General features: G+C 48.2%; 1 protein-coding gene across 1 annotated transcript; it reads left to right on the top strand.

Annotated features, from left to right (window-relative positions):
• Positions 1 to 6,818: 6,818 nt before the first annotated feature.
• ERRFI1 (ERBB receptor feedback inhibitor 1) lies at positions 6,819 to 10,971 on the top strand. Its single transcript, XM_021683411.2, has 3 exons — positions 6,819 to 7,148; positions 7,260 to 7,336; positions 8,248 to 10,971. Exons 1-3 carry the CDS (start codon positions 7,027 to 7,029, stop codon positions 9,429 to 9,431), a joined length of 1,383 nt encoding a protein of 460 aa, XP_021539086.1. The 5' UTR covers positions 6,819 to 7,026; the 3' UTR covers positions 9,432 to 10,971.
• Positions 10,972 to 14,472: the final 3,501 nt, after the last annotated feature.

The raw sequence follows: 14,472 nt of genomic DNA, 5'->3' as shown, positions 1-14,472 counted from the left end.
CTCTTTCTGTCTCTAAAATAAATAAAATCTTTAAAAAAAAAAAAAAGGAAAAAGAAAGAAAGAAGGGAGGTTTTTGCCTAGAGTGAAGAGACGGTGGAGAGTGACTTTCACAGGAGTGAAAGTGTGGGGGGGGGGTGCTGGATCAGAGGGCAGAAGAGCCTCACTGGCCTTTCTGCTAACAGAAAATGTTTGGCCTCACATCCTCGTCTGCAAAACGCAGAGTGTAATCCCTGCCTCCTCTTACAGGGATGTGGTGGGGATCAGGTGAGATGCTGTGTCAGAAAGTGCTTTGTAATTTGTAGAGTGCTTTACAAATGCAAGATATTCTATTATTAAATTCCAGACTTAAAATGGATCCTGATTGTAACACCATTGCCGGGATCCATGCTGTGAGATTGAGGCCCGTTGGGTGTATGTGGGGGCCCCTTTTATGGGTAAAGACAGACCTGCGTGATACCAAGTATCATGTTGTGACGGGCTCTGTAATGGTGGGGCACCAGTGTATTCTCAAAGATTGAGGGCTTCGAAAGAATTGCTTGAAGTAGTCACAGAATATAAAATTGATACCTTAACCCACCCTTCCAGAGGATACATAGACCAAGTCTGCAATTAATAACTTTCACAGGAGGATCTGAAGGAGTTGAAGTAAAACAGGAACTTTCATAGTCTAAGGGTTACCCCCCCCCCCAAAAAAACTATTACCAAGCAGCAAATCCCCAGAAAAGTCTGAGCCACACTTGAACACAAGCCTTGTAGTGGGTCAGATCTTACTCCCAGTTAGGAGCCTGAGGGGCTTGGAGGGGCCGGGTGGTGTGGTGAGAGCCTGGCTTAAGTCTCTAGGCCCCACCATTGACCTGGAACAAGTTACTTAACTTGGTGTGCCTCCAATCCCTCATCTGTAAATGAGGGTCATAATAGTAACCCGCCCCACAGGGTTGTTAAGAGGATTAAATAAGTTATACATATAAATCACTTAGAACGATGCTTGTCGGATAAGTTTCCAAGAATTAGTTTATTTTTTGTACAGGTTTTATGTTCCTTGTAACAGTCTGGAGTTACGCATTGGGTGACTCCAGTGCTCATTAAGTAAATTTCAAGTTTTCAAGACTCCCTTCCCATCATTGGACCATTGTGCTCCTTGTCGTTAAGATTATAATAGAACCCACATATTTTTTCCATTTGGAAACCTATTATGTATATGTCTAGAAGGAATAATATTTTCCCATCCCGTGTGTGTGTGTTGCTTCTGAGGTAGCATCTGTAGAAGAGTACAAAGGACAAGAGGCCACATCCCCACTCTGGTATACTTCACCCCTGCACAAGGCCGTGCAGGACACCAAGTGAATCAAAAGGCTGTTGATGACGATGGCTGTGGAACGAATAGGTTTTTTGTTAGTTTGCCATTTCTTAAAATACTCAGCTAGAAAATACTCTGAATTACTCAAGAAATTATGTCACTCAGCTTTGCTTTTGACAGTCTGAAGATAAATTATTTTCCTTATTGCCCCAGTTTTTACCACCTGCAAGTGGGCCGTTACGTGCTGGCCCACTGAAGGGACGATGGATGCTGCTGGGGACAAAATGTCCATCCTCACCCCGCGGAGCTGCGTTGCCGTGGGTCCTGAAGCCGTCACGTTGACCTTGAATTCATGCAGGAGCATTTCAGTGACTTAATATAAAAGATGTGAAGTCCTCTATGCTTTTACCATGAAGGCCATTTATGCTTCCTCTGGTAGCAGGGGGACCGCGAAGGACATTCCTGCCCGCCTCCCCCTTCACTCCCTGCCCCCAGAGCATGGTCTGTTACGGTGAAATCTGAGAAGAACCCTGAATTAGGGCCTTTGATTGTGAAGAGTCCTTTGCTCAGTAAGTAAACTCCGCTCACGCAGCACTGGATGTCATAGACACTGAATGTGTTACCTGAATGTGAGTGTCACGTCAGTAAGTCTTCTCGTGTTCTTAATAAAAGTTAAAATTCGGTAAAACAGCCACACTCAGTGTTCAGTGTGTCGAATAGCTTGGCTGCCAGTGCTTTAGACACTAACACAATAAAAATGATGGGATTTTGTTTTGTTTTTAATATTCTCAAAGGTGATTACTTTAGGCATTTTCAGACTGAAGATAAACATGCAGATGGTGGTTTATGTGGGGAGAATCTAAAATCATGGAATTAAAAGAAAAATTTTTTTAAATAAAAAATAAAATCATGGAATTTGTCACATTCCGAAATCAGTTTCTTTTTACACATCTTGGCTTTGAATAGGATTATCTTCTATCTCTTTTCGGTAAGGAAATAGTCGTGTAGGTAGTTGTTAAATAAGGTTGAAAAGACCATTTATCACCCTGAATAAACAGAAATCAGGTTCTAAAACCAGATTGAAAGAAGGAAATTACATCACACTTTTAAATAAGGAAGCACTGGGCAGAACTGGATGAGTTGTATGACAAAAATGTGCCCCTCCTCCTCTTGTGGATTGCTTTTGAGATTTATTAATGAGATCTGCTGGAAGGTAAGCACATCTAGGTTACTGTCTTAAGGTAGCCTGGTTTAAAAAAAAAAAAAGTTTCAAAATGACTTTCCTCAATCTAAAGGCATGTGATTTCACCTTAATGAAGCATCTATGGTATGCTTTTTGGTGTAGCCTTTTTTGTTTTGTTTTCTTTAAGGAAAGTGACCTTAAATTTAGCCACAAAAACAGTAGGTGCAGAAGGAATAGTGTGGAAGAGGTGAAATTATTTTCAGAAAGCTCTGCCCTGGTTGCTTAAGTGAATGTACAGTAATAGAAACCAATTTAGAAAGTTACATTGTTAACCACTTAAGCTTAGCGTTTTTTACCCAGTCTTCAAACTGTCCACTTTAGATCTTGGAAAGGAATGTAATGAAAATCCTTTGCCTGCTATTTACCTAAACTTGTCACATTATTATCATCGGGAGGTGTCCACCCACGTTAGGTTTATCCCTTAGTTCTTCACTGATTTACAGGACACGTGAGTCTGTCATTGTCATTACTTTTTTAAAAAGTGAGATGAGTATTTTCTCTGTTTCGCAAATATCAGAAGCGAATGACGCCAGGATCTACACTGGAGGAGGGGGAAAAAAAAAGTCCTGTCCCAAAAGATTTGGAGGATGGGCAAGAAATCGGGGCATGGCACGAAATAACCCAAGAACATGGGGACCTGCGCTGGCTTTTCAGCAGGGAGCCAGGTAGTGGACAAGGTGGTGTGACAGATGGCCTCCAAGGAAAAGGTGCATTCTAACAGAGATGAGGGGGAGAGAGAAGGAAGAGCTTGAAGAAGGTGGATCAGGGCCTGCCTTCTTAGAGAGGCCTTAAGGCCAGCCTACAGAGCTTTTCTTTAGAAGCGTTTGAAGATTTTTGAGCAGTGGAAGATCTGAATTTGCACTGCAGTTCAGGAATATGGATCTGGTACTGGTGTGTAGGGCAGGTTAGGTATTTTCAGACTAAGGGCAGAGCGGTGCCCGTGAACGGAAGGAAGAGAGGTTTGAGAAGCAGTGTAGAAATAGGCTATGGAACTGGGCGATTGAATGTGCATCTGTCATAACTCAGGTTATTAAAAATGGTGCCTGTAGGAGAAGCGGGATCTTCGCAGACCCTGAACTGGTTTGGGAAGGGGGAGGGGGTGTGAAGTAAGTGACAGGAGTTTGGTTTGTAGCATTGCAGATGCCAGAGAGCCGTCCAAGTGGAAAGATAATCACCAGACAATAGGAAATGCAAAGTGGAAGCTTGAGCCAGGGCTGGAGTGGAGACTCAGGAGATTGAGGAGCTGTCTACGCAGAGTTGAAGCCATAGAAGTGGATCCAATCTCAAGGTGCCGGGTGGGGAAGGGGGAGTTGCAAGGAGAGCAAATCAGAGGACAGCAGCAAGAAACAGATGGTTTTAGGGGATATTATTTTTTGTCTTGAAGTTTTCAAAAAAAGTGGGGTTAGTAGGAAACAGTTCCCATCTGGGATTGGTATTTAACTGCATTTTTGACACACTGAAAAGGCCAAAGATTAGTTGATGAATTTTTGGGAAGTTCTTTTGCCCAAGGTCATTCCGATCCTGTTTGACATCATGCTGCCTGGGTCCACATTGGCTCTCACAGTTTGCATTTCATAACAATGCCATCTTGTGCTGAGAGATACTGATTTCCCCACATAGGGCTGTTCTGCAGTTGCTTTCCTAATGAACTGTCAGGTAGAGCTGGCTTGACGCTTTACACAGAAACAACATTTGAAACACTGCAGCATTAGCGAAATTTCACCGGAGCGGTGGGTTTCTTTTTAACTTGAGGTTGGCCGGGCTGATTCCCACCCCCCTCCCCCCAGGAGGGCACACACTGCAGACTTGGGGCGTTTTGAGAGGGGCGTGGAAGAGTTGCAGGTGGCTTCCTGCCTCAGCTGGCATTCCCAGGAACACGCCGAAAACGTTTGCTTCCAAACCTACAGCAGGTCCCCCTCCCTGAGCCTATAGTTGGAAGTTATTTTCCAAAAGAGAATATGCAGTTACGTTTCCCTCCTTGGCTTCTCCCATGCAAGCAAGTAGGAAGTTCGGACAGTTTCATAACACGTCCCATTCACAATTCCCCATTGAAATGTAGAGGCAGGTCACCTTCTATGAATACACAAAGACACTATTGTGGTCAGAAGTGAGCTGGCTTAGTGAACACAATTCTTTTTATACTAAAAAAAATTTTTTTTCTGCAGAAAGCTAACAAGTAGGTGATGGAAACAATGAATAAAAAATAACTTTCTAGAATGCATATATAATTTTCAGGGGCCACCGAAATGTGAGTTTAGAATTCCGAGGCCATTCCAGCAGAGGCGATAGTTACACAATCATTCTGTTGAAAGCTAAGATTTAGATGGCATTAGGAGGCTGACACGCAGTAATTACGAGGAGCACTTGCTGGCCTGCAGACAGGTGGGGGTTGGGCCTCTAGAATCCCCCGCAGCATTTTTCTGTAATCTGGATGAGTGATCTCCAAACGTGTGCTTTCAGACTACTTAAATACCATATTCTTCTTCCTATCTTGGCTTTTCGTTTTTTGCATCACCACAGATACTTTCCCTGTGGTCTTGCCTGTGCTTGTGGGGTGCTGGGGGGTGGGGCCCCACATACCACCAGGCCAGGTACCCAGAGGGGGCGCCGAGCAGTGCGTTCTAAAAATGTTTTGGGTTTTTTGTTTTTTGTTTTTAATTTTCTGTAGCTTTCCTCAATCAACGTAAAGTAAAAACACGTGGGTTTCATCTCAAACGTCTGAAGACCAGAAATAAAAAATAAAAACATCTCCCAATAACTTAGATTTCTAAAATGGTGGGGTTTCTTTCCCCTGTTCTTAATCATCTACCTTTGAGAGACTGATCACAGGAGAAGGCTTGACTATTTGAAATAATATTTGAAACCTATTTACGTCTCTGCCTCATGGATCAGAGGCAGCTGGCTTTGGGAGAGTAAAAAGCCGAGGACCAGTAATGGCCCTGTCTTCGCTTTATCACCGAAACGTTACTGTTTTTGCATGAAAAACAAACAGTAAGCACTTGCAGAGTGTTTTTTTGGTTTGTAGCTAAAAAAAAGACCCCGTGCTGGATTCACTGCATACGTTCAGTTGATCCTGATGGTGGTGGTAATGAGATGGTAGCGTACAGTCGTTCATTCAGCGAGCACTCAGTCCTTGAGCCCTTGCTGTGTTTCAGGTAGTGATGATTATGATTGGGACCTAGCCTCTTTCCTGGACTCCCAGTTTAGTGGGTGACAGATCGTCCATAAAACAGATGACCTGTGTACCCCCTCCTCCAGCATGCATGTCTCACTCATCTGTGTCGCCCCCCAGTCCTCAGCACACCGCCGGCCCTGGGTGGCTGTGCGCATGCTTGGGGAGAGCGTGAGAGAGCGTTAGGAAGCATCTATGCTCATTCCAGAAGGGGTCAGTGTTACACAGAGAGTTGACAGATCGTGTCCTGGTGTCTGAAAGAAAAAAAGCCTCAACTCTAAGGAAGCGTGAAGATTCAGAGAAAGCAGAGATGGATGCTAATGAACACTTCTAGCAAGAAGGTGTGGGTCGAGCTACTGGTTGACCCCAGACGCAGACCATCTGATGAGGGAGAGAGTCCTCACACTGAGAAACTACTAGATTAAGAAAAGGCACTTACTTAGCCTTCGTCATCTGTGCCTTGCAGTGAGGCACGAATCACGAGGCACTTCATACAGGAGAATGTGAAGAATGTGCCTTTAAGTTTGTCTTTCAAAGGGAGGAGGAAGCTGTCCGTGGCCCCTGCTGAAGCCCGCAACCTTGCAGAACTTGATTTTTACAGGATAATGGAAATTGGGATCTTCATATCTATTTCTTTATTCTTGAATAGGTGGTAACTGGAAAATTCGTCCTCCCAGGGCCAACCCTGAACTGCAGAATCCAAACCAACGCTAGGCCGTGGGGTGATCCCGTGCCACGTAGGATCTCCTGTTCAGTTGAAGCGTTGGGTTCTAGTGAATGTTGGTTCTGCAGGTCTGAGTACAGTAATCTGTGAAATGACCCTATTGGCTTGGGGGACCGGGAGCTCCGTGCCCACTACGGCCACACTCTGGAAGGTCGGTTCATAGTCCGCTAGAGAACTGTGTGCGCTGTGGCAAGCGAGCAAGATCTGTTGGGCTGCAGTGGGAGATCTGCTTTTGCTTGCTGTGGGTTATTCCTTACTTTGCCGGAAACATTTAAGAGCTTTGATTAGTATCCAACCCCCCTCCCCAAAATTGTTCTCAGTGTCTGTGTTTAAGTACTGTCGTGAGGAGGATGAGTTCATGCCAAAGGGTCGGGATCAAGTGAACGTCTATAACTAAAGTTTTCTGTCCCACATCCCCCCAAATTCTTTTTATGTCCCACATCCCCCCAAGTTCTCTGATACTAGCTCTGTGTGGGTATTTCTGAATTGTTTATTCTCTCCTCTCTTCTCTGCCCCAGGGAATGCAAGCTACTGGTTGACCACAGATCCCTAGGCCTCACAAGTGTGGAGACCTCCCAGAGTCAGACACCATGTCCACGGCAGGAGTTGCTGCTCAGGAGATTAGAGTCCCATTAAAAACTGGATTTCTGCATGATGGCCAAGCCATGAGGACTGTGAGGACCTGCTGGGGCGGCCGCAGTGAGTTTGAAAAGTAAGCGCAGGACAGAATGGCCCTGAGATCTCCAAGCCCGTGATGTTAAAATGAGATCGAGAATAGGATGGCTCCTTGTTTATGACCAAGCTGTTTTTCCTTTCCTTTCAGTCACTTTTTGAACATTGACCCAATCACCATGGCCTACAGCCTCAACTCTACGGCTCAGGAGCACCTAACATCTCTTGGTATGTGTCCGGAAATCCAAGCGGGGCTAGTGCTTGAGGAGCAAGTTGGCAGTGGGGATGGGGATGGCCCTGGCTGGCCCTGGCTGGTCCTCCAGCACCATGCTGAAGTGAGGAAGCCACCTGAGCCGTTTCCAGCAGGAGCCTGACCCCTGGTGGCAGCAGGTTCTGAAGAGAACCGTGCCTGGCTCTCGAGCCACCCTGCCCTCGTCCTGAGTCACCGACCTGTTTGTGCAAGTGTGATCTCTCACAGTCATTGAATTCTGATCCCAGCTCTGATCCACATTTAACTTTCAGAGACCTTGGGTGAGATCTCTCATCTCTCTTACGAGTATCGGGTACGCATCCGAGGGAGATCATCAAGTAGTGTCCATGTGGATAAAATACTTAGGAAAGTGTGTGATGGGCCGCCTGGCACTTCTGACGTGGACACTGTGTTCCTTAGATTTTTGTCAGGAGCATTTAGCACATTGCAAGCAGGCCCGTGCTCTCCTGACGTCACGTTGGCACTAACGGAGCGGACCCGGTGTCGTCTCATGCACACCCTGCCTGCCTCGTGTCGCCGCATCTCTTACCTGCCGGGCTGGCGTGGTGCGGTCGTCACGGAAATTATACGCTGCTCGTCGTCTGTGAATTTTGCACACGTCACAAAACCTGCCGAGATGTGTGGGTGTGCACCGCGCACATGTCCAAGGGAGATGGAAGAGATAACTTGTTCTTTGAACCAGATCATGTGCATTAGCAATCTTCTGGCCCCTAATTACACCTGTGGCTGTCCCCTGGGTGTTCTCAGGGCAGCAGCCGTCAGCTGTGAGCTGCCTTAGCAGAGAGCCGTGGGCGCACGGGTAGCCGGGCTCGGCCTCGAGCGGCTGGGCTCGCGTGGGCCTTTTACTCACCCCTCTCGTTCATTCTAGGGCACGCGGCGACATCTGGTCCGAAGAACAGCAGCCACTTCGCAGAAAATGGCCCCGCTCAGAAGCCCAGCCTGGCCCCTCTTATTATTCCCCCGGGTGAAGACTTGGGGCAGCGTGAAGAGGAGCGAGTCGTGTGTGGTTTTAAGAAACTCTCAGTGAACGGGGTCTGTGCTTCTCCTCCTCCTCTCACCCCCATAAAGAATCCCCCGTCCCCCTTCCCCTGCGCGGCCCTCTGTGAGCGGGGCTCCAGGCCCCTCCCGCCGCTGCCCATCTCGGAAGACCTCTCTCTGGACGAGACAGACTGCGAGGTAGAATTCCTCACCAGCTCGGACACGGACTTCCTCTTAGAAGACTGTACGCTCTCTGGCTTCAAATACGATGTTCCCGGCAGGCGAAGCTTCCGTGGGTGTGGACAGATCAACTACGCATATTTCGATACCCCGGCTGTCTCTGCAGCAGATCTCAGCCAGGCCCCTGACCAAAATGGAGGGGTGCAGAATTCAAATCCTCCTCCGTCTCAGACCCACCGAAGACTAAGAAGGTCTCATTCAGGACCAGCCGGATCCTTTAACAAGCCAGCCATCAGGATATCCAGCTACATACACAGAGCTTCTCCGAACTCCGATGAAGACAAACCTGAGGTGCCCCCCAGGGTCCCCATACCTCCGAGGCCAGTGAAGCCAGATTATAGAAGGTGGTCAGCAGAAGTTACTTCGAGCACCTACAGTGATGAAGATAGGCCTCCCAAAGTACCACCCAGAGAACCTTTATCCCGGAGTAACTCCCGCACACCCAGCCCCAAAAGCCTCCCGTCTTACCTCAATGGGGTCATGCCCCCGACGCAGAGCTTTGCCCCTGATCCCAAGTATGTCAGCAGCAAAGCCCTGCAAAGACAGAACAGCGAAGGATCTGCCAATAAGGTTCCTTGCATTCTGCCCATTATTGAAAATGGGAAGAAGGTTAGCTCGACACATTATTACCTACTACCTGAGAGACCACCGTACCTGGACAAATACGAGAAGTTCTTTCGGGAAGCAGAAGAAACAAACGCAAGCACCCAAACCCAGCACCTGGGTGCTGACCACAGTGCCGTCTCAGCCGCAGACAAGCTGGACTTGAAGACAAAACTGGATCCAGGTGGCCACGTAAAGCGCAAACATCTGTCCTATGTGGTTTCTCCTTAGGCTCGGGGGTCGCGGTTCGGCAGCGGCTCCCTGGGAGCAAATGGTTCTCAAGCCACTTCCCCATTTGGTTGCGGTTCACAGGGAAATGTTTCCGATTGCAGCATAAAATAGTCGAACCCTCTGTGTTAGAGACAGAGAGGGTCAGCAGCCATGGGGCACGCTCATGCTGAGAAGCCCAGATCTTGTTGGCATCGGAGAAGAGTCTGTTCCAGCCTGCAGCGTAAAGCTGTGCTGGCGGGGAGGGAAGGCTGGGGAACCTTTGACATGTGTATACGTTAGAGACCTGCAGAAGCCTGTGGGGCAACCTCAGGCCATAGTCGCAGGGTGACCAGTTAGTTGCTACCTTAGAGTAACATGTATTCAGAAGGATAAAACAAGCTGGAGGACGACTCCTGATCGAAAATTGAGCAAATGGAAGAAAACACAGTATTGTTTAGATCGGAATCCTAAAACAAAACAAAAAAACCCGTTTTTGCTCAGTCAGTTTGAAAGGGTCTGGCTCTCGGGCCCGGGAAGTTCTTCTGTCTCCTTTATTTCTGCAAGCAGTCTGTGCCCCCGGGGGCAGGGCGCAGGGCGCACGTCCGTCCGTCCGTCCGTCCGTCCGCCCGCCCCCCCGCCCCATGGCTCCACCTGCCCGGTTTAAAAATCGCCCCGAGGCCTGGGTGCCCCCGGGTTTTGCCTCCCACTCCGTTGAGGGGAGGTTGGCAGTGCGCTGGGCAGCCGGGTTTTCCCCTGCGCACGCGTGTCTCACCCCTTGAGAAGCGAGAAGATCCCGGAACCCATCAACCGTTCTTGCTGACAGTTCCTGCTCCACTCTGCCCGCTGACGCCGCTGCGCAGGCCTCGCAGCCGCGGTGGGGGGCACGTCCGACTCCCGCGGAGAAGCAGACCGTTCGCCCGTGTTCAGGATGTCATTTACGCCATCGAGAACCAGCTGTGTGACTGAGCGTCACTGGGGGCGTGTGTGGGGTTTTTTTGGTTTTTTCGGTTTTTCGGTTTTTTTAGACTGCATTAATAAACAAAGACAACACAAGCTGGCCTTGTGTTGCTGGTTCCTACTCAGTATTTCCCGGGGATTGTTTGCTTTTTGAGTAAAACGCTTCTGACCAACAGTGCAGCATGGCCCAGCACAGGTCACGTCAGCGTCTTCCTGCTTTTGAGACTCTCCCGGCCGGCGGCTTCCCCCCGAGTCAGCGAGACCCCCGGCACGCGCTGGGGTCGCCCCGTGCTTCGAGGTACGGGTCTTGTATAGATAAGCACAAAAGAGAAGGTGCTCACTAACCGAGGGACATTACTACAATGTTCTCTTAACAGTTAAACAAGCTGTTTACAGTTTAAACTGCTGAATGATACTATTTGAGCTATTTAAAGCTTATATTTTAGTATGAACTAAATGAAGGGTAAGACATGCTTTAGAAAAATGCACTGATTTCTGCATTATGTGTACAGTGTTGGACAAAGGATTTTATTCATTTTTGTTGCATTATTTTGAATATTGTCTTTTCATTTTAATAAAGTTATAATACTATTTATGACACCGTTAACAATGTTGCTTGCCTAAGCTCTTATAAAAGTCGATGTCTCAAGTACGTTGACAATCATTGCCATCTCTAAGCACAAGGGAAGATTTTTGACAGCTTCCTAAATGCTTGAAATTCAGTCATTCCCTAAAATAAAAGTAATTTGAACAACTGATATTAAATCTTATACACACGCACAGTGAAAGTGGGCTCTTTGTTTTCACCTTCAACAGTTCAGAGAAGGGACCTGAACTGATGCTGGGGTGTTTCTGTCCAAACAGGTGCTGCCTGGGGAGGGGCCCGCCCCTCAGGGGGAGCATACGGAAGAAATCAGCTCTCACACAGGCTTGCCGTGACTCACTGGGTTTCAGGATTAGGTCCGGGTTGCTGTGGGCCCTTTGGGAAGCTCTGCGGCTTGCCTGGTGTGCGGCCACCAGAGGAAGCCCAGCCTGCCCAGGCCTCTCACGGGGAAAATGGCCATGCTCACAGCTTCTGGACGCAGGAGGAAGCCGAGCCGCTGCGTGTGAGGGCCCCTCTCCAGCGCCGTGGGGCCCTGTGCTCAGCTCTCCCCTCTCCTGGGCCCTGTGGCCAAAACCCAGCCACTCTCACCCGTCCACAGGCTCCCGGGCAATGGTGAAGCTCTCCGTGACCTTGACTGAGCCCCTGCATGTGCTTGGTATCCTGCAGAGTCAAGAGGGAGGGCTTGGAGGTCAGTGAGCAGGGCTGGGAGTCCACCTCTACCTCCGCCTAATTATGAGTTGGGCAGATGCTTTAACATCTCTGCCCTTGGGTAAAATTGGGGCAGGGGCGTCCTGATACCCACAATAGGAAATTACCTGTGACAACTGCATATAACCAACTGCAACTGGTCCGCGCATGGACTTCGTGGTCCCTGGTTACTGTGCCTTGACAGGTATTATTTCGGACACTTTATAGACGAAGAAATGGGCTTGGGGAGTGGCTTCCACAGACATTCGCTGGGGAATACCAACCACATTCTAGGTCCTGGGAGGTGGGCATATCCTCTGCCCTCTAGAATTTTTTTTCTTTTAAGATTTTGAGAGAGAGAATGAGAGTGCGCGCATGCGTGTGCGTGAGAGCGGGGAGGGGCAGAGGGAGAGGAAGAGAAGCGGACTCCCCACTGAGAAAGGAGCCCGATGCGGGGCTCGATCCCAGGACCCTGGGATCATGACTTGAGCCGAAGGCAGACGCTTAACCGACTGAGCCACCAGGTGCCCCTGCCCTCTAAAACTTAAAGCAGTCCCTAATTACGGTTTGCGGTGAGCGCCAACAAGGGGTGAATGGTGGGGCTCTACTCTCTAAGGTGATAAGACGCGAAGGGTCAGACTCAAAGCTGAAGGAGGTGGATTGAGTAGGAAAAGCAGACTGACCAAGTTACATGTGAGCCCCTGAGGCTGGAAAGAAAAGGCTGACGCTTCCATAAGCCAGAAGTTGTGGCGGCAGGAGGATGGACGCTGGGCAAGGTAGGGACCACTCAAAGATCTCGGTGGGGGATCGGCAGGATCTGATTGTCTTAAAAAGATGACCATGGCTGTTGCATGGCAAACAGCTTGAAGAGAAGCCAGGACAGGCAGGCATCAGGACCCGGAGAGATAAGGGGACAGGGAAGATGTCAGGACCAGAGACCGAGAAAACTGGCTTTGAGAGATCCTTCGAGGTAGAAGCAGCAGCTTGGAGACCTTGGGTGGGACAAGCCCAGGGGTGCGTAGCTCTGGCGCCCCCGCCCCCCATTCCCACCCTCACCCCCTGTGTGGGCTCCACCAGCCTCCAAGGGTCTCAGGGTGGTCCGGAGATGTGAATGGAGTGCTCCCACTGATCCTTATCTGCATCTCATTTTTTGCCTCTTTTCTTTCCCCCTTCCATTGCCTTTCCTTGTATTGTGGTCAAGACCATCTTTTTTGCTTTCTTGGGTTTTTTTTTTTTTTTAAGATTTATTTTATTTTAGAGAGAAAGCATGCATGGAGAGAGGAGGGGCAGAGGGAGAGGGAGAGAGCGAATCTCAAGCAGACTCCCTGCTGAGCACAGAGCCCAAGGTGGGGCTCAATCTCACAACCCCCAGATCATGACCTGAGCCGAAATCAAGAGTCGGCCACTTAACGGACTGAGCCCCCCCCCAGGCGCCCCAAGCCCGTCTTTAATTAACTCCACATTTGCTTCCCTCTGAACCTTTGCATTTTTCCTTGATTTTGCAAGAATACGCTTTTTCCCTATCTTTTCGTGGCCAACCAAATGCACCTCACCGCGGTGTGAATGCCACACAACTAAAATGCCATCCAGAGCACCAGCTCAATCCTCAACCCGCACCTGCACCCAGAGCCAGTGGAACTCTCTGGAGAGTTCTCCGGCCCAGGCCTGCCCAGGCCCACACTCTCAGCTGTTGCTGAGACCAGCAGCAGGGAGAATCAGCTGTTAGCTACCACTAGATGCACTGTGATTAGGCAGGTACTATCTAGTGACAACGTACTGTCCTAAAGTCAGGAAATGGGGGCTCCAGTCAACCTGTCACAACCATGCAAGCTTCCTCGAGCCTGCCGTCCCCTCAACATGAGACCAGGCCCCAGCAGGCCCAATACCACACAAACCGCAGGGATTTATTATTAGGGCCTGTCTCCTGGCAGAGAGGAGATGCTAAGGTCAAGAGGACTCATTTGTCAGTCAACTCGAAATGCAGATAATATTAAATGGGAAGTCTTCCCAGGCTGTAATAATCGATCATGTGTTGCCTATCTTTTTTAAATGCCACGTGTTTGTATGTTGCTTATTTCTCTCTAGGTCTCTAGGGATATCTTAACTATGTAATGAAAAGAACTCTCCTTAAGAGGGTGTCTAGTCGCTGCTAGGGGCCCTGTTCCCAAAAAAGAGGCCAACAGATCCTTCCAGAGCATTTCATAGTTGGAGAAAAGAGAACGCATCCCTCTGTCTATTGGCTCAAGTACAAAATATATATTAAGTTATTCTCTACTGTAGTTCTTAATTTCATCACCTAATCTGTAGTTCTGAGGTACATGGAGACTTTCTCTTAAAAATAAGCTCCTAGCATGGGTATCTCATACTTTCTTGTTTTGGTTTTTTATTTTGTAGTAATTATAGACTCACAAAAAATTTCAGACTCGCACAGGAAGATGCCCTGGACCCATTACCCAGATTCCCCCAAAGATAACATCTTACAAAATTATAGCCCCTTATCAAAACCAGGAAATGGACATTGTCACAATACTCGTATGTGGTATTTTGTTTAGAAAGAGTTCCTATCAAATCGGACTTGGGTCCCACTTTCTAAAATTAACTTAGAAATTAATTCTGGCATTCTGTTAGGCGTTTCGTGAAAAGCTAATAAAGCTTTAAGAATACATTGCCGTGTAAATATTTATACATTATGCTAATGGTAACTGAGATAAAGCTGATGTGTGTTAACTTTGATCGGCCAAGATTTTCTGCAAGATTAATTTGCATGAGCTCTAGTAAAGCTACTCCTTCAAACCTGGAGGATCCATGAATGGT

This window comes from Neomonachus schauinslandi, chromosome 4 (genome assembly GCF_002201575.2).
Source record: "Neomonachus schauinslandi chromosome 4, ASM220157v2, whole genome shotgun sequence".
Taxonomy (NCBI): domain Eukaryota; kingdom Metazoa; phylum Chordata; class Mammalia; order Carnivora; family Phocidae; genus Neomonachus; species Neomonachus schauinslandi.
The sequence above is the reverse complement of the archived record's forward strand: the minus strand, read 5'-3'. Positions and strand labels throughout refer to the sequence as shown.